We start from the raw sequence: 27,659 nt of genomic DNA, 5'->3' as shown, positions 1-27,659 counted from the left end.
TGAGACAAAGCATTGTCTCCTACTAACAAGGTGAGTGGCAGGAGGAAATTTATTGATGATTTTGGAAACATTTAGGAATTTTGTGTGCATACAGAAGGAACCTATTTAATAACAGAGTCTTTTACATCTATCCACCTCATGTACTGTTTTGAAGAGTAAGCATCTAAAAGTAAGGAAAAAATTCAACCTTACTGATATTCGCAGAAGGAACAGTGATAGAATACCTTTAAGAGAAAGAAGTCCACTAGACAAAAAGTGCAAGAACCATCAGAAATTATATGATTTTATTTGAAACACCTTAAATTATGTTTTAATTACTAGGTTAATGAGCTTATTTAGTATTTAGTGTTGAATGCACTGGAAGAATTTTACTTCTAGGATTCTAAAAGACTGTGTTTCAAACTAATTTATTGTAATATTCATATAAGATTAAAGCTGCTTTGCCTCAATTTTTTTGAGGATAAATTTAAGTACTATGTAATATCACTTTCTTAACCCATGCTGTAATTCTTAGCTTGTGATGACCAAGAAAATTTTGCCAAATAAACTGCATCACAGACACTGAAAAGACAGTAACTAGAAACAATGTTCAGTAATGTAAGATAGAGTTCTGCAAATATTTTTGGTTTCTCAGTTCAAATTTCCTCTGGGATTGTCAAGTTATTTTTTTAATTGTTTAGGATTATCTAAACATTGTACAAATCAAAAGACGAGAGTTTTTGATATTCTAAAAGCTATTCTGTTTGAAATAGGTGAGGGTTAAATGGGGAAGGAGGAATTTAATTATGGAAAACGTAAGATTTACTGGCAGATTCACAGATTTTTTAAGGCCAGCAAGACCCATTACCATCTAATCATATCTTCTGAATAACACATAGCAAGGAACCTCAGCTTGTATTTGTATCTACTGCATCAAGCTCATTCCTCCTGCCTGAATTACCCTTTACTTTTTAAAAGACACCCAAGTCTTGTTTTACACATTCAAAATGATGGTGAATTCACCAAATCTGCAAGGTGCTTCTGTAGCTCACTAACCTTATTGGAAGGAGGTGTTTCGCCTAAGGGAGAAGGGTGCTGTAATTAGACAAATCGCTTCCCAGCCTAATATGTACGCGGTAGTTGAGTCATCACTTAACATAGTTTTGCATAAATGGAGAGAGATTTGAATGTCTCCCGTTTCTCACTGTAAAGGATGATTTCTAGACTGTCAAGTCTTCCTGAAGGTCTTTTGTGATCTTGCTCTCACTAAAATGTCATTAGTAGAGTGAAGTAAAACCACTTAGTACTGCCTGCTAGTAATCGCAGCATTTGCTGTTGATTGTGTCAACCTTTTTCCTGCTCAGTATTTCTATCAGTGTCTAACAAATTACTATTAAAACACATTACTGAACAGTAAGAGTTCATAGTTAAGGTAGACTTCAGCAAGTTCATTCAGAAGTAGTCTTCATTTTTGTCAAAGTAAGTGTGAATGAACAGTTTTCAAGTATTTGCTACAACCACGAATTGGTTTTCCCCAAAGATGACACATTATTTTTGACTTGACATGACTGCCTGTGCCCTCACATCAGAAATGTACATGCTCTAATGAGAAATATATTACAGATGCCCTCTTAAAACTACCAGTAAAATTTGCATTCAGGCACTGTGCCTAATCACCCAACAACTCCATCCCTCTCTCCAACAGTACTATCCCAGCTAAATAGCTTCATGGTCTGTGTCTAGTCTATGTGAAACAAAAAAGCCTGCAATTCTGATGCTTCTTTGTTAATTATCAGAAGTAGCCCAACACTCTAATATGCCAAAACAAGACTCTAGCCCAAGCAGAACCAAGGTGGAAAGAATTGTATGTTCAAGCTTGTCTGGTAGTCAAATAGCATAACTAATAAGAAAATGTAACATAATTTCCAGACTAGTCCTTTCATTAAATGATTAGTCTCAAAGACTATTAAAAGCAGAAAAGGTCATATGAAAGGCTAATATAACTGAGATATTAGGTTAAACTGTAAGCCTTTTAAGGTGTCCACCTTCATAAAAAGTTGCAGCATATTAAATTTATTTAATTACTCTAGAGTAATTTCAAAATTCTATTTTCAAAAGCCTATTTTTATGGAACAATGATAAATTAGAACATAGATGAATTATTTTAAAGATTAATACACACAGTTCTTTCTGCAATCAAGATTTTAAATGGTTCTAATAGCTATAGCACTTGTAGGTTCTTTAAGTGCCAAGCAATTATAACTGTTCACTTAGCATACTGGTTTAATTTAATACCTCCCAAGTTGCAGAAATTTGACTTCTGCAGTGGAATGCACTCATTCATCATATTTCTTTTCAGAATGATATTTTAAAGGAAAGGAATGACCTGGGAAAAGCAATACAATATTGCTAACTATCATACAACCATGCCAGGATATGTCAGACTTATTGAGGTCAAGACTCAGGCAAGACATAGGTGTACACCATAAGCCCCCACCACAAAAGAAATCAGGCCCATAGTGGCTCGAACTGGTGGTGTGCTTCAACACATGTCCAGAGCAGTGGGAACTCAACAAGTATAAAAATGTGGCACCTGTGGAGTAACTAGAATTGTCTAAGTACTTAGAATACTATACATGAAGCTAGTTCTGCAAGTAGCATTCAGGAGTTCTGTCCAACCTTTTGCCCCATGAGTGAGCAGGAGACATTTCACTTGTATTCATCATTTGGTCAAATAACTGGAGCTTTCCATGTGATACCTTATACAAAACATCTCAGATCATGAATCACACAAATGCTATGTATTAATGTGAGGAAGTTAAGTTTAATGTCTATTTTTAAGGAAACCTTTTCCTCTTTCCCTCATCTTGTAGGAAGGTCTTTGTCAAGTGCAACATTCCTTACCTGTGCACAATCTAGCCAAAGGCTTTTCAGCATTGGTCCATAAAGTCCTAGATTATGTGAATCTGATTTTTCCTCTTTTTCTTTACAGTTTTTATTCTTTTGGCAATAAAAAGAAACTGGATCCAAAGAGTATGCCCAAGTCTGTGGACAGTATAAAATAGTTAGGCTGAAGGCAATGCATCATGCATGACAGTGGATTATCACTTCCAAACAGTGATACAGCCAAGAGTGAACAGAGGTTACTCATTCATACTTTGGGAAATAGGGAGTTTACCAAATTCTTCATGCCCAGCTGGCAACATCAAGTCAGGGAGTTATCCCACAGCACCACTTTCTCAAACGTGCCCCTGGCTGCCACTGGGCAGAGAAACAGGCTTGGCACAAGCATGTTAGCAGGCTCGCACTGGAGTTTGGTGCTACAAGGGATGATGGGCACAGGGGGATAAGGAGAGAGTATGCTCTGGAAAAGGGGTGGAACTGAAGGATTTGAACTCTTATGTAAAAAGAAAGGTAACTCTGTATGTCAAAGTCTGGAGTCTAAGGCCAAAATACATCTTATTGTAGATGAAGGTAATAAAGAAGCATTATGAAAATATAAAAATGAGAGAAATGATATATGATAGTATTTGTTTGCCACCTCCAAGAAAATGACTAATAGATTGGGTTAACAATGAATTTTTGATTTCTGAAGAAACATTAAAGTTAGATGAACTACTGGTTTATTAGTTTCTAGAAGAATAATTCCTCCTCTTGTGTAATGTAACAAAAAAGCAAGACACTATCACTGTTGAGACAGAAAGACACAGCCAAGCATCAAGGTTCAGAGTGACATTGTAAAAAGGAGTTTTACCTTTAGGTTATTGGTTGAATTTTAAATAGAGAAGTTGCCACATGCATTTGGGAAGTTGTCTGATGTCCTGGGTCAGCTCGACCTCAAAACCAGCTCAGTTTCTAACAGACAAATGTTCCCATCATAAGCACTGCAGCAACAGATAACCTCCCTGACAAGCCTGGCAGAAAGGGGCAGCCTTGAACCAGCTCTCCTGGAAATACTGTGTCACAACAGCCTTTCCTCTGCAAAAATAAGAGAGCACCTGTTTTCCTCTCCCCTAACACCTAAACCTGAACTAATGTTCACTGGATATTGTAATATAAACATAATCACTTCATTCCCTCTTCTCGGTTTCTGAAGGTTTGTAGGGAAGGCTGACTCAGCTTCCTGGTGCTATTACCTTAGGAACTGGTATAAATCTTGTTCAAAGAATCTTTGTGATCATCAGATACCTTGCTTTGTCAGGAAAAATACCTGAGCACTGGTTTAGCAGGGCTTGCTTAATGTTTTTTAACCCTTGCAGACACTGAAGAAGACTGTTGTGAAAAAGCATTCAAAGAAACCAAACAAACAAACCCAAACAACCATCTCATCTATATTTTCAAATTCTGGTCAAACTTGAATAGGACTTAGTGTTGGAATGGAACAGCTTTATGTGCCACAGTTTAGATGTATCTCTAACTAAAAACAAATATGTAATTGAACCCTTAAAAAGAAGGCTGACAAAGATAATTGCATAATTAAAAAAGGAGCAGTCTTAGGACCAACGGTCACCTCAAACTGTAAAATCACAGCATAAAAAACGACACCACAAAAAACCCATTTCATTTGATTTATGTTTCATGAAAAAGCAAAACAAATGTTATCCAAATATTTTCAGTAGCTGAAAACTATCACTAGAAAAACATAGCTACAGACATTCCTCATTGCTGGTCTGAACTGTTTTCAAAATAATCCAATGTAAAGGCCACTGGTGGAAATATTTCTAATACTCTGCAGTCACAAAGCATTAAATTGCTGTGTTTGGTGCAGATCACCTTGCTTGTGCTTTAGAGGTATTAGTTAAGCTTCAGTCTATGGTTTGCAAAGCACTCTGAACTCTCCTGACCTATCTCATCCTAAAATCTCAGAATAGTCACTGCTGATTTCTTGCAAATATGTTTACATAACATTACAAATAACTTTTCATTGCATGCCCATTAAAAATAAACCTGCTGGAAATAGAAGAGAGTAAGGAGCCAGAGTCACTTTGCCTGTCTCAGGAGCAGCTATGAACAGCTCTGAAAAATATACATACCGTTGCCCTCTGGATCTTTCAGACCTTTTGGAGCAGGAGGAGCAGAATTTTAATAGCATCTATAAAGGTGAATCCCAGAATCTATTTAGCATTGAAAAATATAAAAATTCTAGAGAAATTATGTCAGAAACAATTCTTATTGTTCAAGAAGCACACCACATTTTCTCTCGCTGTTGCAGAAACAAAGCCACCAAGTGTATTTTCAAGAAAATATTTAAATAAAATTGATGAAGTGTCAACACTTGACTGCTTGTTTAAATTGGAGGGAATTATAAAAGCTGTTACAGTGTGTTCAATTTGTTCCAATGTTATTATATACCATAAGGGCTCATTCGAGCAGTGAGAATACTGCAGACAAGGCGTGAAGATTACAAGATGTCTTAGACTTCTCCCTAGTACAGTATGAAATACAATCTAAAGCAACCAAAATTCTTTTAGTGGAGCTAATTCCATCCCACTAGGGCTCAATGGAGAAAAAAAGAATCACTGTTCTGTTATGCTGCAAGAACACTTTGTTATTTGCTTAATGGGAAGTTAAATGAATCAAAGCTTCAGACAGCAAAAAAATCCACCATCAATTAATGTGTCAAATTGTTAATAAGAAAACAAATCAGATTTAAAAACTGAGGTCTTGGTTCTGATGTATATATATTTTCCAAAGGTTGAGCTTATCATTTATGATATAGTTTATGCTTTCCGAGGACTACGGATGACTATAGGAGAGGGCTCCTGTTTCTGCCCTGCTCCTGTTGAGTGTAATTTACACATGTAGCCCAGGTGACTAATCAAGAGGATCATGACAAGCTGTAGCTGTTTATGCTCCAGGTGCACCTCAGCTGATGAAAAGTGGTGTACAAGAGCTCAATACGTACTGCCATCACAAGCACCACACACATTATCAACTGAAAACAAGGCATTCTAATGTTAAATTTTAATCTCTTCATCCATTATCTGTCACACTCAGATGGGATGCACAATGGAAGTCCCCAAGGACCATATGTAATGCTCCCAACATCTTACCTAGGAAATAATTCTGATACACTTGCATTTTCTAAACACAGCCTGAGTGGTGAGTTCTCATATTCCAGCCACAACACAAAGTTGGTCTGAAATTCTGAACCAGACATCTTTGCATGGGCACTTTCAGACTGTGGAGGACGATGCATGGCTACAGCTTCTCAGCAGCACTTACGATCTTTCAACTCAACTCAGCACATGCTCCTAACACATCATGTAAGATGCACCTGCAAAGCCTGGGAACCTGCATGCACACCAATGTCACAGCTGTATGACATTGCATTCAACAGCTTGCACCTCACCAGGAAAGCAGCACACCAGATGAAGATGAATCCCTACCTGTTCACAATATCCATTCATCCATACTTCTTGCGCAGCATAGATATTTTGCTTTGAGAATTAGACATCCATACATTTTTTGAGGCAGTTATCTTTATGGTATCTGTATGCCCCAGGTGAGTGAGAAGGGTTCTGACCAGAAACAAGAAGCATATATTCTATGACACACTGTGACTTCCACAAGACTGGGTAGAAACCAAGGCAGTTAGTCAATAAAATATTAATAGATTCTAAGCATATAGTAGCTACTAGTAAAACTAGCATGAGAAATGCACCAGCCTACTTCAGTCATAAAACACCAGAGAAAAAGAATCTTAAAATTTTAAAACTGATCATAATTTTTTAAATATCAGTGTTATGAAACTTCTCTTTCTACTATTATTCAAGGATGAAAACTACCATGTAAATTCACTAAGGCTTTACCCAGGCTGGCCTCTAACTGGGAGTGTTGTGCTCTGCAAGTGCCCTTGTTAGTGTGGAGTCTCCTGCATGGGGGGGCTGCCAGTGGTCAATCTCTCTCACAGTCTGCAAACCTCTTTGCCAATGAGTTGCTCCTCACTGGGAGCCAGATACAATACTCCAAACAAACTCCTAAACCACTTCAAACTTTGCAGAATTTTACCCCTTAGCACACCTTAGCGCCTCATAACCTTTTAAATGTCACGTCTCAAAAACATTGTTTCTTCAGCATATAAAAACAGAGAGAAAAAGCCCTATACTTCAAAGTCAAAATAATAATAATAAAAAAATTATTTGTTCTGCATTGGAAAATTCCCCTCTGCCTTAGTTTACTATTTATAAACTACCACTGTGGGATTAATTATTATAAATCCTTAAAGCTGAAAAGAAGATTTTAGGCATGTTGTGCTATGTATAATCTAGACTATTATTAAACTGCAGCTCAAATGCACTTTATGTCCTATTTCTATTGGTCACCTTTTAAGATTTCTGCATTTTATCTATGCTAAATTTTACTCCTTGAGAGAAAGTATTTCTTACTATTTTCAAAACAATAGACTACCCATCCAACATGCCACTGCATGGGAAGAGTGGTGTCACCTGTAAAGCACACTCACCAGGGACCCCGTCTCTCATCCAGTAATTGATGTCTGTTCCATCTGCGTCATTGTAAACAGCCGTAACGTTGATGGGCTGCAGCAGAGTCATGATCTCTTTCATGATGTCCCGAGCTTTAGCACTGCCAGTAAAACCCAGTCCAGATGGCTTGAAGGTGCCCTCATCAGACTCCATGACAATATCGAAGTTGTTGATATTTTCCTAAACATGTAAGGAATGAAGATATTGTTTTGATTGCTATTTTAACTGGCACCATATACTAGACTCTAGATGTCAGTGAACATACCATAACAAAATTGTTTAAGAAGCAGAGCAATGCTTTCTGTGACTGTATATATAAAAGCGTAAATGAAGGGATCTAGTCTTTCTGTATGAAAATGCTGAAAAGGTTTAAGTTCAGTTCTGAGGCATCAGTATTCTGTAGGAGCCACAGCATGACTAGTGGCTGTCCCCAAATAATTACTGTAAGACTTCTGAAGGGCCACCTAGAAAGATAAGCCATTACCACCAGTTTTCACTTGCAGATCTCACTTTCCTCTCAGACCTGAAATTCAGAAATTCTCTTGCAGATGGGAGGGTATACAGTCTGGTTAGCTTTAAAATTAGATGCATTCAAAGCATCCTGCTTAGACTGTGAAGGACATCTCATTTAAAAAAAACAGCTGCTGCCTCTTTAGAAATACATTATTTTCAATATACCATGTAGTCAACTCTGACTTTGGTCCGAGGACTGAAATGCCAAGGTTTTTCCTGACCTGAAGGAATAATGTCTATTTTAAGGCAAGTTCGTGCTTCCATGGTAAGTCCTTACAGGAAACACGAAATGTTAAGATTTTGTGTACAAATGGCATTATAACATTTGTTTTTAGTGTGCACTTGGAAGATTCTTTTCAGCTAATTAAAAAAAAAAAACAACAAACAAACCACCAAACCAAAACATCCAGAGCCATTTATTTGCTTTCCATATACTCAGAATGCTCAGTCACAAAAGTTTAATTGGAATACTTACTAACTTTTCATAAAGGAAGGTCTCACTCTTTTTGAGAGGCATGTAACATTTTTTTTCAAAATAAAACAGTTTATGGCCAGGTCAGGCAAGAAAAAGATGTACTTCAGATTATCTTGAATGTGACTAAGAGAACTAACTGCAGGTTTTTCTCCTATGCCCAGATCTCATTCCAGACATTTAGGGCTGTCATGGGTTATTACAAGAAAATCTTTACAAGAGATACGTGATAGTGGTAACAGATCCATGTCATTCACGGCTCACATAAGCCTACAATTCAGTAAAGACTTCTTTCACATTTTTCTGGATATAAAACTACAGGTGGCTGTGAATGTGATATTCACATAAGTTTTCAGAAGTTCTTTATAGAATTTGCCAAGAACTGTGTTTTACACTCTACCAAAACTTTTCTTTTTTGAGTGAAACAAGTTCTAACACAGCAGAGGTGCGCACTTCTAACTATAGAAATATATCCAGCAGTATAAAAATTTAATACAAAATCTCTGCATATGATGAAGTGACTGTAAATATTATAACGCTTTAAAATAACCAATCTACCTATCCATCCAATCCAACTACTGGAAATCAAGGTGGAAATAACAAATGTTGTCACCAATTGGCAGTTGTTATTTTTATACAATGAAAAAAACTTCAGGTTATAAAAAATTAAATGTATAAACCATTAAATGTGGCAGCTAGGCCTGCTATCAAATGCAGTATTACAGGTCATGAGCTTCAACATGAAACTGTGATTCGTGGACCCTCTAAACATAGTGAGAGAGAAGCAGGCCAGTAAAAGCACACTGCACAGTAAAAGGGACCAATGATCCTCCAAAGTCATTACAGGTACAACAGAAAGAATGTCTGAAAACGTAAATCTTCTTTATATCACAAGCCCAAGGAGCAAGACTTACGGAAGACAATACATATTTTGGTGTGCTAGTGAAACACCAGTGAAAGCTAATTTAATTATAGTGAGCCCTGAATAAATACCATGACAGAAATCATTCAGAAATGGCCTCTTTGGCTGAATCTTTGAAGCAGGACTTCTGCTCATTTTTAGAGAAGCTGCCATGAGTAGAAGCAAGTGGAATGGTATGAGTAAGGCAAGTGGAAAGGACTATTCAGAACAGCAAGGTGAGAAGAGCAAGTGCAGGAACAGCTCAGATGCTGAGAGGAAATCTCACCTACCGCTCCAATAAACAGAATTACTAAGTTCCAAAACTTCATAAACTGCTAGTATCGCAGCATTATTGCAGTCTTCAGTTGTATTTTCTCTTATAAATGTTTGCATGTGTTTTTAATATGAAACTGAGAAAACAAGCCACCCACAATACATTACACCATATTCTTGCTCTGTAAGAAAGCTGTTCAGTCTTGAGAACGTGCTGGAGTGGCACGAAAACAAGATGCCCTGGGGAGAGAAACTAGACTCATTGGGGGACAAAAAAAGAAACAGGTCACAACTACTTGAAGTACCATGTGTCCTTGAGAAAGCTTTTCCTCTATTTTGTCCACTAGAAGATAGGATTAATTATAGAATTATTCACTGTTGAGTTTGAAAGTTGCAATTAAGAAAAAAGGGGTTAAGTTGGTTTCACTATACCCATTTTTGTACACGTATACTGGCATTTCTATTTACACAGAAATAAATACATGCTGGAAAATATGCTATAGGGAAGATACTCCCTTGTCCTTTGCCCTCTATGGTGCAGAAGTAACTGCCACTTAGCAAAGTGGAGTGAGACTGTACATTTCTCCCTGGACTAATTCAAGGGAACAGAAGAACAAATCAGTAAGATTTTATAAAATAACTGCTCAGCTGTTTCCTTCATTTTTCCTCACAGTGAAGGTATCATTTAAATAAGCATTTTAATCTTTGGGAAAGTAATCCCATTTGCTGAATCTTGATACTGTGCCACTTCTCTTAGCTCATACCAGAAAATTAAATCTTGGTGCAACCTGCTGCCTAATTCTCTGAGCATCAAAATAGAATTTTATTCTTGACTTTCCTATGATTTGGTCATAGAAGAGGTTACCTCTCTATCTTACCATGTTTAGCTCTTTGACTGAATTTTTAAAGAAAACATTACAATAAATACTGCATGGGAAAATTAGCTTTCTATAGCTTACTATTTTCACTGAATATGCAAATAGGCACAAACCTTGCCAATACTTCTCCTATTTTTAATTCCTTTAATTCCTTTTGTTTGCTCTATAAACGATCTATTTTAACACTGTTAAGCAAAACTAAAAATATAAGGTGATTCTCATCTCTAAGGTAAACACTTGAGAACATGAAATTACAGTCAGATCTTTTCAATTGAGAAAACAAACTCTTGTCATATGCATGACTGATACTTCCATTGGTGGGAACCTCCCATCTAGCATAAACACTGGCAATCCCAAGCAGGTATACCCTACAAGTAGTTACTCATTCAGTCAAAATCCCAGTTGTTAATTCTTACCAAATGTTAAACTAGACTCCAACATCTCATGACTAATCTACCGAGTCAATGACTGCAACTGCACTGACTCCTCTTATCCAACTAAAGCAGTGAGATGCCTGAAAAGATAAGGGAGGGAACAGTTGTCCTAAAAGCCTTCAATAATTTGGAGCTATTTAAAATAGAATGTTATTAGTTGTCCATTTACTGGTTTGCTTTTTCATTCAATTGAGAAAAATCACCACTTTACAGGGAAAATACTAAAGTCAGTAATGGCAAAGCACTGTCCTTGACTAATGGTTGCTTTGTTCCAGTAATAAGGGACATCAGTTAACCAGACAGTGCATTTTCAGCTTTCTGTTATTGATTTACACTTAACTTTATGAAACAGCAACACTTGTATTCCTCTTTCCCAATATTTGACTCAGAGTAGTTGGGCTTCCAGTATAGCACGGCAACAAATGTGTTGCAGAACTTACAGTGAAATGATGGTCATCCCACTTGCAGTACTAAAAGTGTGTTTAACTCAACATCCAGGTTTGTTAGGCTGGCAACTAAGATTACAACAAAGACAAAAGAAAACACTGGAAACACCTAAGTGTATGCGACAGCTGGAAAACAAAAAAAGATTAAAATAAATAATATGCTATAAGTATTTAATAATATGTAAGCATGGTGTAATATAATTTTGAGTTACTGTTTAGAATCAAGATTATTTAATGAAGCTAAACAGCATAAATGGAAACTAGAGAAAAAATACCAGAACAGCTGTTAGGAAGCAGAGATGTGCCAGCATCAAGGCATAATAGCCACCAGCCACAAGCGTGATCATACCACTTACACTCTTTTTGAAGGAAGACAGGGAAAATCAGGTATACTGTGAGTTAACTTTTTAAAAAAATTATTCTATCATTATATGGGGAAAAGATGCTGTAAAGCTGAAAATTAGGAACAATTTTTGACAGATGACAAAGTATAAATAAGGTTCATACTTTTGTTAAAAGATGAAATATTTTTCTGCCACATTTTGTGGTAAGCAGCCTGTAAAAAAGTCCACAGATTTTATGGCTTGTTCTCTATCAGAGTTACAGAGTTCTGACCTCCGAGAAGCCAATGATAAAAGTCCCAGTAACTTCAACAGCCCTTGGAGCAGAATTTGGACATGTAGTTAGTAGCATTTCACTGAGTAAAAACATACTACTAGCATGTCTTGCCTTGTATAACAACACTACTGTTCTCTCTGCAACCACTTGCCAGCACTCACAGACAAGACCATTCAATATTGTAAATTTTCTGCAATGATAGACAAGAAAAACCAGACAGCTCTGAAGACAGCAGCATGCTAAATATGTATCAGATTACCTGAAGTCTTGTCTTGGTAGGCTTCTTCTTTGACAAGGAACATATCTGAGAAACGCTCTTCCTGGAAAATGTTCCATAACTTAAGCCCTTCTACTGCTCAAATACAAGGGTATCAAAATACTGTCTATGACTCTGAACGACTGCCCCACCACCATCCTTTTTTGAAAGGTTTTAGGTTTTCATTTGAAAATGGGCAACACTGTCAAAATTAAAAACCACGGTTTACATCTTTCAACAAAAGATGATTTGTAGTATTTCAGTAAGCAAATGAGTACTGTTATAACCTTCAATAAAAGACAGATGTAAATAAATTGGCAAAACCTTAAAAATTGTCACAGCTAGTATTTCCCAGTTTTATGCAGAGCACTTTTAAGTTCTCATCTGGATAAGAGACAAAATGTTAAATGAAGTCAGTAAGGAGAAAGTTCATATTGGTGAGTCAACAAGAGGCGACAGGTTTTTGTGTCCTGCACAGCTGTGGGGAGTTTGGATAAAATGAGCCCAGCTTTCTTAGAGCAGAACATCCCATAGCACCAAGGATCAGGTACATCTGCTTGGGATATGAAAGCAGAGCAGCTACCCTCAGAAGATGTCTCCATCAGTTCATATGTTTCAGATGGCAGCTCTGTAACTTGTATGATGGAAAGGGAGGAAAGATGCAAAGACAAATGTTCTCCTAACACTAGATGTGTATGAAATTTGCCTGCATGGAACAAAGGCTAGGCAGCCAGGACACATGCTGTCATGACTGATTCTGGGTCTTCCCTGCTTCAGGCAAGGTAAGAAATCAACCCATTTTCATGTTTTAGCAAAGTCTGCCTTTTTTTGCAGCTTTCATTAGAAATAGGATACTTTAATAATAAGAATTAATTCCTACTGACCTAGAACCAGTGTAAAATAGAATTGTGTAATTATGCTAGCTTTACTGTGCTTAATATAATCCAGGGTGCTACTGGTTGTTAAATGATTCTGGAGAATAGAGTGCAATTATTTTCTTTTTGTAGTTTTGTAACTGAACATTTCATTCTTCATGCATTTGTCTCATTTATCAATGAAAGGGATCAACAAGACAGCAGCGGTCAAAACAACCAGCAGTAATTTCACAGAACATTTGATTATAGAGAATATTTCCTGACAACACTCAATATGTAAATGGTCCATGTATTTTTATGGGATAAAAGAATCCACATTGAAGTCCTTGAATGTGTTTGGTTCAAATCAGACATCAATCCATGTCTCATGTTTCACCTGAGTACTTGGTACCTTGGGGAATAAACAGGTTGTTGAAATACACGAGTTTTCTGAAAACTCTGGTTTTGAGAAGCCAGTATTTTCTGGGAAAGGATCATTTCACCTGAAAGCCAGAAAAAATTTTTGGAGTATTTGCTTCTTGGAGAAAGTAGCTCATTAGCAAATCACAGTAGAAACCTCATGTGAACATCAACAGAGTACTTAAATTAGCAACAATGGGATACCTGCATTTCATAAAGTCCTGTCTTCATGCAGACCCAGTTTGGGCAAAATACCAAATCTTCTTGGTAATAAACACAAAAAAGAAACTATAGTAAACACTGGTGATTTATATTTTTCATGAAGTTAAACCTTTACTATAAAGTTAAAATAGTATACAGCATTTGCACCAGAAATTTAGGTAAGTACTGAAAATGTCATTAAGATAGGAATAAAATAATGCAAAAATATTTTAAGAATGCTTTCTCCAATGCGGTTTGAATTAAAATCATAACATATTAATGCCTCCAATGACCACAACAGAATTACTAAAGTAAATTTGAATGTGATCTAGGATCCCTTAGTCTTCTAATTACAGAATATATTTGCTTTCCCAGGAGATTGTATGCAATGCTTCTATTCCAAAGTAAATATTATCAGCCATTCATAGTCCCTTAATTCAGCTCAGTAAATAACTGTAACCTTATCTTCATGGTACACAGATCTTTCATAGAAACTAGTCCAAAGCAACAAAAAGGAGGCCAGACACTTTATTACATATACTTCTTTCTCCCCTCATGAAGACAGCATGAGTAAACATACAAAAAAAAATGTAAAAAAAAACCCCAAACCCTGCAGAAGAGCACTCGGGTACTGTTGTTAAAGGCTGTATAAGAATCTGTACTGAACAGCTGCAACTCGAGTTCCTCTAGAATTACTAAACCATATCCCTTCTGCTTCTTCGTTCAATGTGGAAAGTTAAGCAGTAGATGCAACATTTCACATTTTTTAAATTATTAACTGTACTGTCTGTACATAAGAGCCTTACTCAGCAACTGGGTCACACAACACTAAGCACTGAGCAAAGACTTCAGATGTAGTGTCGAACCCCAAGATCTAGAGCCTAATCTACCCTTAGATCCTTTAATTTCATTACCCTTCATCAAGATAAGGAGTCTTTACTGTAAAGAAAAATCAAGCCTTTTTCCAGTCTGGGATTAAATCTAATTATTGGCTAGCAGTTGAAAGCAGTGAGCACCTCAGCAGGTATCTCCCTTGGGAGCAAAGGGGCTGTTGATCCCCTTGAGAGGTTTCTACCCCATGGTCAAAACTAAGCTCTGCGATGTACTAGGTACACCTGCACTAATGGAGGCACTGAAACTGCTGGACAATACTTGGCTTTCCACTCTTGGAAATGTCTTAGAAAAATTATACAAAGGAAACAACAGATGAGGACCATGAGATGCTCTCCAGAAAAATATTTGATAAGATGAAAGCACAGTTGCAGGAGTAATCTATGTGTCTGAGCTTATTCTGACTGAGCTGGGCAAATACCCTTTTCCTAAGCATCTGTTTACTGAATGCTATCAGAAACAGAAGACAGTGTTAGACTGAGCTTTTGGTCAACCCAGTATAGCAGCTCTTACATTCTTATAAAGCTCTGAACAGCCAATACATCCTATTGCTAGAGTTAGTAATCAGAAACTATAATACTGGGCTCTATAGAAATACTTGAGTGATATAAATAATGCTATCATACAGGGATATGAGTTAATTATTGCCACCATAGTAAAACCACTATGCTGCTTCTATCTCAATTGTATCTGCAGTAACTTATCCACTTTCTAGCAGTGGCAACCTACAGTGACAGATGAGGAAGAAAGACCTGAAATTAAACTGAAAGAAATAATAAAAAAGCTACAAAAGTAAGAGTATTTGTACTTGTCCAGTACTATACTGGTCCTCTTTTCTTCTCCCTTGCCACACTTCCACTGACATGAGGAGGTAATTTACAATGTGAAGGAAATCCACGTCTGTCTGTGCTGAATTACTGCATTCATATTTCTACTTGTTTGTAGCGAACTAAAGTCATAATAAGCTCAACTATGTAGATGAGTCATACAGGCCATCTTTCATTTAACAAGGCATCTTTAAATACCACTCTTAGTTAACTTGTACTCATTACCATCAGCAAGCAGTGTTTGTGCCATACTATCCTAATTGCAAGAAATTTGTGCAAGTAAATCATTAAAAGGTTAAGTTATTTTTCATGCTAAATATAATGTACAGTGTTCATCTGCTTTATTTTGTTATTGTGAGTAATGCAATGTCCTATAGTCATATCAATTTATAATTATGCCAGATCACATGGCAGGGGGGAAACAAGAACAACAAACAACAGACGGATGTAATTTCTGCTTAAATTCTCCATGTACATTACAAACTCTTGTTAAGTTTGATTGTGCTTTCTTCACAGAGCACAACACCCAGATGGAATCACATCAGCAGAGCAAAAACTGTGACACATCTTTGTCTCAATCTTTTTAAAAGCAAAGTAACCAAATACCTTTCAAACAACACCCAGCCTGCTTTTTATTTCCCTATTTAATCCTTAAGCCTGATTCATTATATTACTTCTGAACGTAAATCCTAGAGACAACAGTGAAATACACACATTTTGGCAAAAGATGAGAAAATGTCATACGTTGCTGACACCACCACCATAGGATGGAGTTTACTGACCAACTTTGAAATCTACAGAGGTGATGATACATTTCTCATGTGCACCAAGCACAGAGCATCCTTCCAGCTCCTCTAAAATGCACTTCTGTACAATGAGAAGCCTCTCTTTCCTGTGCTACGTATTTCAGAACATTTCATTCTAGTTTAATCCTGCCAGACACCACAGTACCAATGGTAAATCCAGAGACCTTAATACATACTAAACTGCAGCCTGCCACCTCCCTGAATCTGAGAAAGCAAGCTCTTAGGCACCTCTTCCAAATGAGAAAGCTCAGCTATTCCTATAATTTGGAGGTATAAGGAGGAACCACATTATACATGGGTAGTTAAATACACTTTTTACGTAATGTTAAACGAGTTAGTGGGAAATAACTGATAGTTCATCAATTAGCCAGAAATCCATAACCACTGTAATGTTATCTCTGGCAACTATATTGCATATGCAAATTGATTTAATTTTGTTCATCACAATGAATTTGATTCAAAGTGAAATTTCCATTTATTTGTTCTGATAGGTTGCTTACCATTAAAAACATACTCTTAGGAATGGCTTGCAAGTCTGCTTTCATACTATTGTACAGCAGGTTAATACATCCTGTCTCTGCCTTGGATATATTAACCGTTGCTGAAAGTAATACTACTAAATTAGGGAAAAGAATAAAAGATAATTACATTAGCTTAGTTACAGAGGTACAGCAAAACTTTCCATGAAAAAAAAACACCCACACATATTCCAAAGACTTATCTCCAAAATAGTTTTATGCAACTGCCCTTTATATCATGATGTACTTTGAAAAGACAGTTGTTGGCAGGAGAGACAGATGTGACAATACACAATATTTATCCTGATAACCAGTCATACAGTTTGTATGTTGCTTGCATCATCTTCAATAAACCATTTAAAATGTTCTAGATCACATAAAAACTATTTTAGGTTACACGCTATTAAGATAAGATGGCAAAGAGTTTTCTTTGTATTATTTTATGTTTTACATTGTAAGATATTGTGGGAAAATGCAACAAAGCGGAAATATATAAGGCAAACAAATTTGTTTATATTGCCAAGATATGTGGACCATTTGTCATTCCTTCTCAGGAAGTTAGCTATGTTTGAAAGCTATGGTAGATATCATCATGAAATGTGTTTCAGAACAGTTTTGTGACAGATCTTAGGTCAAGCACATATACATGTGGTTGCATCACTTTCTCTTAAATGTAAAATTATATTTGCATTTATGATCAAACCAGAAAATATACTTTCAGGCAGAACTGGAATCACTATTTTCAGTTAAATATTAAGCTGAACATTTTGACAAAAATAATATGCAAGTCACAAGACCAGGGAGAAATGTGCTCTTGAGCAAATAATCTGAAGACATTGTTCACCTTGTGCAACTGGTAGTATTGCTCAGCACCTATTCCTCCTTGCTCTTCTGCTGTCCATAGCACCAAGCGCAGAGTCCTTTTTGGGCGAAGTCCTAAAACATAATTTTAAAACATTATTTTTAGTACTAATTATACATATATTTGAGTATTTTTTGTATTGGTCTCCACCCTCCAATGGATGAAAAGCCCGAGTTTCCGTTCAGTAATCTCCATCTTCACCAAACACAACCTATTTCAAGTGTGGGTTTTGTTGTTGAGACTACTTTTTGCTTGTCTGGGGGGAAGGAATGGTATTTAGGGAGAGAGCCAAAGTGAGGAAGGAGTGAACTGTTGTGGTGCTGCTACCAGTTGCAGTAGCACAGAGAAGCACATTTTGGGGGCATACTGTAGGTGTGTGAAAACCATAACATAACTACTTTGATAGATTTCTGAGACATATGCTGCTGTCATTGTGGTGGTCTGCAGTAACTAATGTGCATCCACTTTCAGCAGATCCAAATCAAATTTTCATGAGAATTACCACTGCTTTGTCATGGTTAATTTATTACAATTAATTGAAAATGAGCTGCTGGATTTTTATGAGAAATGTTTACCCATTTCAGGAACTGAGGGGCTCTGCAATATTATTTTGCTTCTTATCAGAGAAATGAAAAGCAACAATCTGTACTTTGGAATCTGAAATCGGCTCCTGAATGTATGCACAGCTTTTTAAAACAAGGCAAACACAAGGCCATTTTCTGTTTTGCTATGGTAGCTCAGTAAAAAAGATAAGTGTTCAGATAAATTTTGAAACAATTTCTGCCATGGCAGAATTGAACAGATAGAAGTTGTTGCCCTTTATTTAATTGATTGATTCTTTTCATAAATTAATACATTTGAGACATCTAATCTGAGAGCATGGAAGAGCAAACATCAAGAATATAGTGTGCAGTGTAATGCTAATTATGTTCAAGCAAAAGTAAAGTCCCCAAAACAAACAAAAACCCCTCCAAAAACAGTGAGGAAACTATTACAAGTGATAAAGCTTAAATTACCACACATACTTCTGTGCTGAGGAGAAATAATATCAGTATCACTGTCAAATTTTATTTCATTTCCTAGCTGAAATGGATCAAGTTTAAAAACAGACCTGACCATAATTATTTTTTTTCTTTTGACACAATAAAAATCAACTGAAGATTTCTTTCTTGAAATAATGTGCTAGCAGTCCTCATAGCTGAAGGCAGAGTATACAAGGAATACTCAAAATCTGAAGAAAACACCATGGATTATCCAATATTTCATAATGAAGTGCAAACAAGTAGTTTAAAGGTATATTTTTTAAATGTTGATCTGCTGACTGTAAACAGACAGGTTATCAAACCCCATTATTTTAAAGACAGCCTACCCCGTACACATCCCAGTAAATTCCCTGCTCTTCTCCAAAATCATAACAGTACAGGATTAGCCTCCTTTGCTTTTCAGATCAGCCAGATGGCCAATGAGTTAAAATTAAGATAATAAAACAGCTGAAGCTAGAAAGATTTTAGACCCTAAATAACCACAAATGTGTCAGTGGCTTGGTTAGAAGAGGTGGCTCTAAAGAGGAAAAGGCACTGGATATAAAGCATAGAGCAGCTGGTCCTGTAGCAAGGTTCCAATTGGCACTACAAAAGTAGAAGAGGTGTGTTTGCTGTATCATAAAATACGAAGTCCTGAAGCCCAGTCTACAGCCCACTGCACCAAGGCTGTGAAAGCAGCTTTGGTACGAAATGCTTGAGACGAGGGAGCAGCATCTTTAGCCTCCTAACAGGCAAAAATCAAGATGCTTTAGTCTGCTACTGTTGCCCTAATGGGGACTCGGGTCCAGTGATCAGGGACATCATGTTCAGATCAGATGGGCTGTAACCCCAGTGGATCTCTCCTGCTATGCAGAACCTTGAGAGGGTCTCAGCTCACTTGTGGGAAAGAAGTTTGAGATTCTTATGGCCCCCTCCTAGCCTGTCATTGCATCTGTCCATTAAAGCTGAGGAAATAAAAAGCCCTGTTGAGATTCAGTCTTTCCAGTCCCGGAGGTGGCATACCAACTTTTCTAATCTCACAGATTCCTGTCAGCAGACTCATTTGCGTGTTGTACTGAAATTAAATGGGTTACTTAAAAAAACCTAAAAAAAAAAAACCATATATAAACTATGGATAAGTTTTAAACACAAAATAAAGTCTACTGCGGAAAATTTAATTTCCTCATTATCTTAATCTGAAAATGATAAGTATTTATCTACCTCTTATTAAAACCACAGCTATTCTGATCAAAGAACATAAAACAAATCTAATACAAACAAAATTGCTAAGAATATTCTCAATGCACATTTTTATTAAAAAGTATGAAGTACTGTATTTAAGTTAATTTTTTTTTTTTTTTTAAATGAAGTTTAACTATTTTGGCTTGCTTCTTAAAAACTACTGGTTCCTAAGCATGGCATCATCTCAACAAAATCAGAAGGCTTCCAGATCACAGCACAAATATGTATTGAAAAGGCATGATAAAATAGTACTTGGACTAGAAAACTAAGTTCTGTGATGGATTTACGGTGTGGAGGGTAGGTAGCAAATTTTAAAATTAAGGTAAACTGTTTCACAAATAAAATAGTGCCCCTTCCCATTTTAACTATATAAGTGATGTATTACATAGTCAAAAAAAAAAAGAGGATGTCAGAAGAAAAACAAATTGTAAAGTTACCCAGACCATTTAAATAGATCATTTTGGCAAATTGCAGCAGGTTGCAATGGCATTCATTGATGCATCAGTGGAGGGATTCCCTACCATGGCCTCCCAGGGTCACTGGGATCTAAGATTATACAACTCAAATTAAAGTTGCAGAGCTCAGCACCTACACAAACCACTGAAATCCCGGTTCCCATCCTACTGCTGCATCTCAATAAATAGAATAGCAGGGGTTAACAGGAGGATAAAATTGAAAAGGTGATAGCTGGTACTCAAATAAATTGTTCTTTCTAAGCTCACATAACTAAAACCAAAATCAAAACAACTATAGATCCTACTCCAGTTACAGATTAATTCGCAAATCTCCAGTGTTTTAGAAAAATGAAGTAGCTTTTTTTCCCCCCCACCTTTACCCTTAACTGGGAAACATAGTCATAGTTTACCACAAAGGTGCATTTTACTGACCAACCTCTACATTCTTATAATTTATCCCAAGCATAAAAAATATTATAGGGCACCTGGGCTCCTAAATTAAAGGATGAAATAAAAACATCGATATGGTCAATCTGTGACTAAGGAAACACAGGCAGTAAGTACACCAGGACACCTGCTGTATTATACTCCCTCTGTTGGAGTGGCTGCTAGCCCTTTCATTGTCCTTGGGTATCACAAACACACTTCAGTCATACTAAGATGCAGCAGCTCTTACTGCTTCTATTTTCTGTTTCTTTTAAATCATCATAGAGTGCTCACACTAGCAGATGTCAGCAGCAAACCTAGATTAGCCAAAACACCAAATGCTTGAAAAAAACCCCATTTGTAACTAAGCTTTATTAACCTACCAGTTTGACTTCAACCTCAACTACAATGATGTATTCAGCCAAAAGCTTTTGTTTCATAACAAATGTAAAGGATAACTGTCAACAAATAACACTTGAGGTGTTACACACATGCACATATATGTACATATACACATTTTGGATTTTACATTATTTTACAATCTAAAATAGTATTTTCTACTCTTAAGTTTCTTAGAGCTTTCCCAGCTTCACCCTCCCAAGAGTCTGCATAAATGGCCCAGCAAAGCCTTGAACCAAGCACCAAAGTAGAATAAATTGCACTATTAGATCACTCTCTTAATACTGCCTAAGCCACTAATGTATTTGCTTCAGGAGCTACTAGGGAGAGGTATATACAGATGTATCATCCTCAAGTCTTGTCCACTGCTGCATTTAACATCATGAGCGATGCATTTCTCTGCATTATTACCTTGTGGCCTAGAATTTCTTTAAAAGGATATTCATACAAGAAGTAGTAAGATACACGACGATGCTGCTGACAAGCATTACATTTCTAATACACTCCCTACCTTTTTTCAGGTTTGCAGTTGATTAGACATAGGGAATTTACTGTGTGACATTAGCTGGCATATTTCTATCCTGCAAGCACTTCTCATAAAATGCCTGAAATTTCTAAAACCTCTGCCACAGCATAAAATAAAAATAAAACCAATACTCCACATTTTGTTAAAGAAGACAACTCATCATCAAACACAGTGGTACAATCTGCTTCCATTTCAAGTATCAGCATAGATTTCTGTAAAGAAGAATGAAATGGTATATTTAATAAGATCTCTGTTCAGCTCCTGATGTAATATCAGTAATGTGGAACACATCTCTTCCTTCAGCTACAATAGTGGAATTCCACTTGTGGTTCATACCAGCTGAAATTACTCAAGCAAGACAGTGACCTCACCAAGCTCAAACTCTGTGCTTTTAACAACAGTAGATTATTGTCCATGTACCATCCACTGCTTTTTGGAGGTGAACATTTTAGATGGACACCATTAATCTTCTCCCAGGCATACTACAAGCATTGATGCTCTTACTTGATACTCCATGCCACAAATTTGTCTTGGAAATTATTCCATGAATAATTTGTGGAGGGCTCTGATTCACACCTAATACATCCATGGTTCGTTCTGTGATTCTGTTCATGTGATGGCGTTCTGGTTTTAAAGGATTTCTTTGATGACAGGCTGAAGATTTTCAGTTTCAAGTTGGAACACACACAGCATCAACAAACTTAAACATGACTACTATTCTTTTTAATGAGGCACTTACACTTTTCTTTATGACTAGCTTGTCCTCATCCTTTTTAATTTATTGCAGTATCAACTGGGTTTGCCTAAAAACGGTGTCTTAGGAAACTATCTCAGTCTTGTGAGTTTCCTCCATGCTATGCCTTCATCTTTCCCCATCCTCCCCTGACAAGTCGTCTTTGTTGCACAGTTTTCATGGCAATTTCCCGTCTCTTGTGACATTACTAGCAGTCTTCCACAAAAAAACCCAGGCAATTTCTGGTGCATATTTTAGGGTCAAATTAGCTGTATCAGTAGTCATTCTTAATTGCTCTGTTTTGCATACAAAACACTAGCAGTCCCTTTATACATCATTAAAATCCTCTCCAAACTAGCAATGCTCTGTTAATTTTTTTCAATCTGGCCAAATATTCAGAGGGGGTTTTTTTCACTTTGTTTTAGATTTGATCTGCTAAAGTGGAAACTATTTCGCTTATTAACAGATTGAGAAACAGGAGATTTTCTGAAATTTCCATAATCTCAGCAAATGTTTTAGTTGCTGGTTTAATTAAAATGCTGGGCTTCACGGCAAGTTACATATTTTAGGTCTCATTGCGTTCTCATTAAACTGCCCATTTTTTATATCACTGATATTTTTAGTTATAGTATTTCCTATTCCAGTCTAGACCTCAAATGAACTATCAACTAACGTCACTTTCAACAAGCCACAATAACTTTTTAAGCCCTTTTTGCTTTTTGTATAATAGACTGTACAGTTTTGGTGTTGTAGTCTTCTTTTCCATAGTATTTCCAGAGTCGATCCACATTTACTCTGCAGTTTTGGGCTCTGCTAAGAGTCCCAATAAGCTAAGGTCACCGTAAAGTGAAGATGCATAAATTTATAACATTTGCTACCCAATTATATTGCTTTTCTGACAGGATTTTGATAGCTTTTGAAATAGAAGACAAGAAGATCTCAATATTCTCAATATTTTAGAGACTGTTATGTAATTTATGTATTCTGTGGCATGGGCAAGCACTGTTTTAGAGAAAAAGCTCTTACCCTAGCAACCTGTTTCTCTGTCTCATTTTGAAGAATATACACATAGCAATAAATTGCAATTTATAGGAGGACAGTAATAATGCCGTTAATCAAGGATGTCTAGACTTTTTCCTCTAAAGACCAAGAAAAAGTCTCCATTCTAAACCAGCAGGATTTTGGCTTTCATTCTGTTATTAGAAATACAGTTCTCTATGATTCAGACAGCTAACCTCACTATTTGTGCAAAAAAGTATCCATGTAGTTAGATGTTTATTTAAGAAGAAATGTTTTTGAGTGGAAAATAATGATTTAGCAGAGAAAATCTAGGGCAATTAAAGGTATGAAACTTCAGATATTAAGGCAAAACAAACCTCAGAAAAAACTTTTACTATTACTTAAACCCTGACTATGATGTATTTCTAATTCTCTAGTGAAGTTCAAATTAGACATGGGAAACAGTTTTTTGCTTGGGAAACTATCTTTGTTTTCTTCTTAAAAGAGTCTAATGCAATGCATCTGCTTGATTTTTATGTTGACAGGGCTTCTGTTTGCAGCACTGAGGACAAAGTGCTTACACAGGACAGCACTTGGAAGTGAGTAAACCTCTGAGTCTTGATGGTCTGGAGTAAAAAGAAATGAGATCTCCCAGAGAATAGACATGGCATCACAGGGAGAAGACGGAAAACAGGCAAGTCAGGGGCTGGAGAGTGGGAAATGGAAAGTGGAGGCAGGAGCCAAGATGGGCACTGCAGCTTAATCTTGCCTGAGGCTGACAGCATGCTCAGAGCCATGTTTTGGGGTTAAGAGGTCACCACTCCGCCACAACCACAAAGCAGGAACAGCTCTTTGAACAGGCCCCTGCAAAGAGGGCGCAGGGAAATGGCAAGGTCTGAGGTGAGTGGGGCTAGGGAGGGACTGAGGCTTGCAGAGTTCCAGCAGCAGGTCAGCAGCATCAATGGCAGTGCAGCAAGACAATGAGACTAATCCAAGCAATTTTTTTCCTGTTTTTAGGGAGGCTGATGAGTTTACACCAGAATAGGAAGGCAGATTTATAGAACAGTGGAGGTGGGAAACGTAAGAGGTTTTAGGAAGATTTATTTTAAGAAAGTGATGGAATATCCAAGAAGAAATGTCAAGGGTATACAACACTGGAGGGGAAATCAGTGAATGATTTGCAAATCTAGTTACTAAAAATAACACAACTAAGCCTTTTGACTGGGGAAACGGGGAGACGAGGGAAGCCAAGCCCAGAGCCCAGTGTGATGGGTTGCAATTGAGCCAGGAAGCAATGCTGTCAGAGCAAGAGTTTCTCTGGGGGCCATCTCCTCGCCACCCATCAGCACATCTCAGGGAGAGCTCTTGACAAGAAGTGCTGACAAACGTGCTCTTCTGCACCTAGGGTTTTAAACAAAGAGCTGGTTACTGTAGTGTCATGAAGTCAATACAGTCATGTCTTCAGAAAAAGGAAAAGGAAGCCCACTACTTGACTGTGTAACAGCAAAGCACAGAGTCAGCAGAAGATTCCTTCACCCCCTGCCTTGCTCTGATCCTGTTGCCAGTTCTCCAAGTCCCGCAAAACAAAGAGGACACAGTCCGCCATTAGAATGCACCTTATTCCTCTTTGTGAACACCTCCTTCCTTAAAGGTATTCAGAGATCTCATCGATCTGTGGAGGAGAAAAGGTAATGCAGGGCCCTGCATCAACAACCATGGTTTGATCTTACTGAGTGGTGACTCTGCCTTCTGTCTCTGCTGCTCCACTCTGGATCAGAAAAACCCCAGACCTGTTAGACTGTTCTCAGAAATGATGAGTCAGAAAAAGCACCAGCCACACCTGTCTCCCCATAATTGAATATATCTATCTATCTATCTTAAACTCACAGTACGGACAAAGATGCCCCTGACCTCATCTGGGAATGATTTCAGCATTTCACCATGTCAGTCGTGTTACAAATTTGAAAAAAAAAAATCACAATGGCCTCTGTTGCCAGGTTTTTAAGACTTTTATAGATAAACAACATTTTATCTTTAATTTCCTGGGTAAATTAAAGCTTGCAGAGAAGTAGCAGTCCACAGGACAAAGGGCAACTTTTTATGGAGGGCTGTATGCCTAAATTTACCACCAGATTAACAACTTCGTATCTCTGCAGTCACCCTCCTGCTATTCCAACCCAGTATGGAAATTGAAGATTTAAGTATTTGCCAAATATGCATTCAACCAAATATTGAAATGAAGGAATAAATGCACTTATAGTGTAACAGCATACACAGATATTTCATATCAAGAAGAGTTACTAGATTTAAAAAAATTGAAGGTCAGAATAAAATATGCAACTTTGGGGAAGTAGAAAGAATGTAAGAACAAGGAGTTTATATCAGTTATATTTAGTTTTTTTTTAAAAGCCACCTACAGTAAAAGCAGTCATTTAGACATGTTTCACTACATATCTCCTAGACAGCAAACAACTGCACCACCACAGCTATAGGAAATTCAGAAAAATGTTTAACAAAATTTTTAGCAAGTAGGTTAAAATTGCAGCTATATGACTTCAATCTAGTAGAAAAGGAATGATTCCCGTGACCCTTTTTTTTTTAATAAAACATATCTTTAGTCCTCATATATTAGCTAGTGAATTTGGACTTGAGAAATGTAACTTCATACAAAGACTACAGTGAACTGCATAAAAATCTGTCTTACAGTTTTCCAGTCACATTAGTCATGGGTATAATTCAGATGAGAGTTACAACTTCAATTTTAAATAAGTTTTAAAGGGGAAAAAATGTCTAATCAACTCCTTATGAGTTATACAAAATGTAATTCAGGTAGTACCTTAAAATTTTTATGCACATTGTTTTTAAAACATTTCTGTAGTTTTCTGGTCCTTTCTCCTATGAAACAGAACTTTGGTTGTGCCAGATCCATGTCTACATCTATAGGAAAGTTGACTAATGAAATTCCATTTCCCCATAACGCTGGCAAAGAGAGTAAAGAGGGGAAACTACACACAGCACCTATCACCATACATTTCTCCCTTTCTTGTGTGCATATAGATCATCGTCTAGGAATGTAGGAAAGCCATGTAAAAGGTGTGATGGTGAGATTAGACTTTATCAAAAATCACCCTTCCTTCATCAGGCTGCTCTAGCAGTAATGGTATCAGGCATCCTGCCCTGGGTGCGAAAGAGGAAAATATGCCCTGTCCATCTATATTTGACTCCTGGTATTGGCTGGCTCTGGCAGCTCCCCATAGCAAATATTTTTTTACATGAAAGAACCAGGATTCCTAGAAGCACTTGGAGGCACAGTCTGAGCAGGAGACCTCCTGGTCTAATGTGGTACACAAACATGACTGAACATGAGTGCAGTTCACAAGACAACAGCAAATGCAGGAAAACATTTACTCTGTAGCACGATCCATCACTATAGTGGTCTTTGGAGTACAGCCTTTCCTGAAGTCTATACCGACTACATCAACACAGGCAGGAGTTCAGATAGCAATAACAGGCAATGCCTTCCACTGCTGCAGTTCAAGCAATTGAAGGAAAAGAGGATAGGTTTGTGATTTGGCAAATTCATAGCTCAGCCACTGGACTTCCTCCAAAGATGGACCCTGTAAATACACAGGCTTGGCAGTAACTGGTGGACACATAGGCTTGGCAGGACACCAAGAGTTGACTAGCAGTGGAGCAAGCGAGACCCAAAACAGCCAAGGAAAGGTAGAAAGCACATTTCTGAACAAGGAGAGAGAGCTGAAAGAAACCTGGGATGTGAACAAAGGACCTCTTGACGATTTGATTCCTCCTGTGCTAACAGAGATGAGTCTCTGAAAATAAACTAGACTGTAGTGACAAGTACCAGACCCCATCAGCTTCTCTCCTCAACAGGAAAAAAATTGGCTCCAGCTGTTTTAATTAACAAGAGACACAACCATTATCATGTCCGAATTTTTCAGAAGAAAGCAGTGAAATTCGTACATCAAAATTGACTGCATCTCTAAGTCCAGTGGGCTCTCTACTGCAGTTAGGATGCTTAGTATATTATGCTTGGAAAGCTGACACTGCCACATGACCACCTTCTAAAGACCTTTATTCTTGCTGTTACTCAGTTCCCTCAAGCTCCCTTTAAGGATAAACGCCCCACATTTCTCACACTGGAATGTGATGTGGCTTTGGCAGGGTGGTCCCCAGAGTGGGAGCAGGGCAGAGTGCCTGTGG

At 37.3% G+C, this 27,659-nt stretch overlaps 1 protein-coding gene across 1 annotated transcript in view; it reads right to left on the bottom strand.

Annotated features, from left to right (window-relative positions):
- The window catches only part of CPQ (carboxypeptidase Q), a 138,783-nt gene that overhangs the window by 23,503 nt on the left and 87,621 nt on the right, over positions 1–27,659 (bottom strand). Inside the window, exons 5-6 of the mRNA XM_026843569.1 lie at positions 17,619–17,710; positions 7,445–7,646 (exon numbers count right to left, since the gene is read on the bottom strand). Coding sequence (XP_026699370.1) covers positions 7,445–7,646; positions 17,619–17,710 — 294 coding nt within the window. The remainder of the gene's footprint in view (positions 1–7,444; positions 7,647–17,618; positions 17,711–27,659) is intronic.

This window comes from Athene cunicularia (genome assembly GCF_003259725.1).
Source record: "Athene cunicularia isolate RWA chromosome 2 unlocalized genomic scaffold, athCun1 chr2_part1, whole genome shotgun sequence".
In the NCBI taxonomy this organism is placed as follows: Eukaryota; Metazoa; Chordata; class Aves; order Strigiformes; family Strigidae; genus Athene; species Athene cunicularia.
Note: the sequence above shows the minus strand (reverse complement) of the source record. Positions and strands in the feature narration are given on the sequence as shown.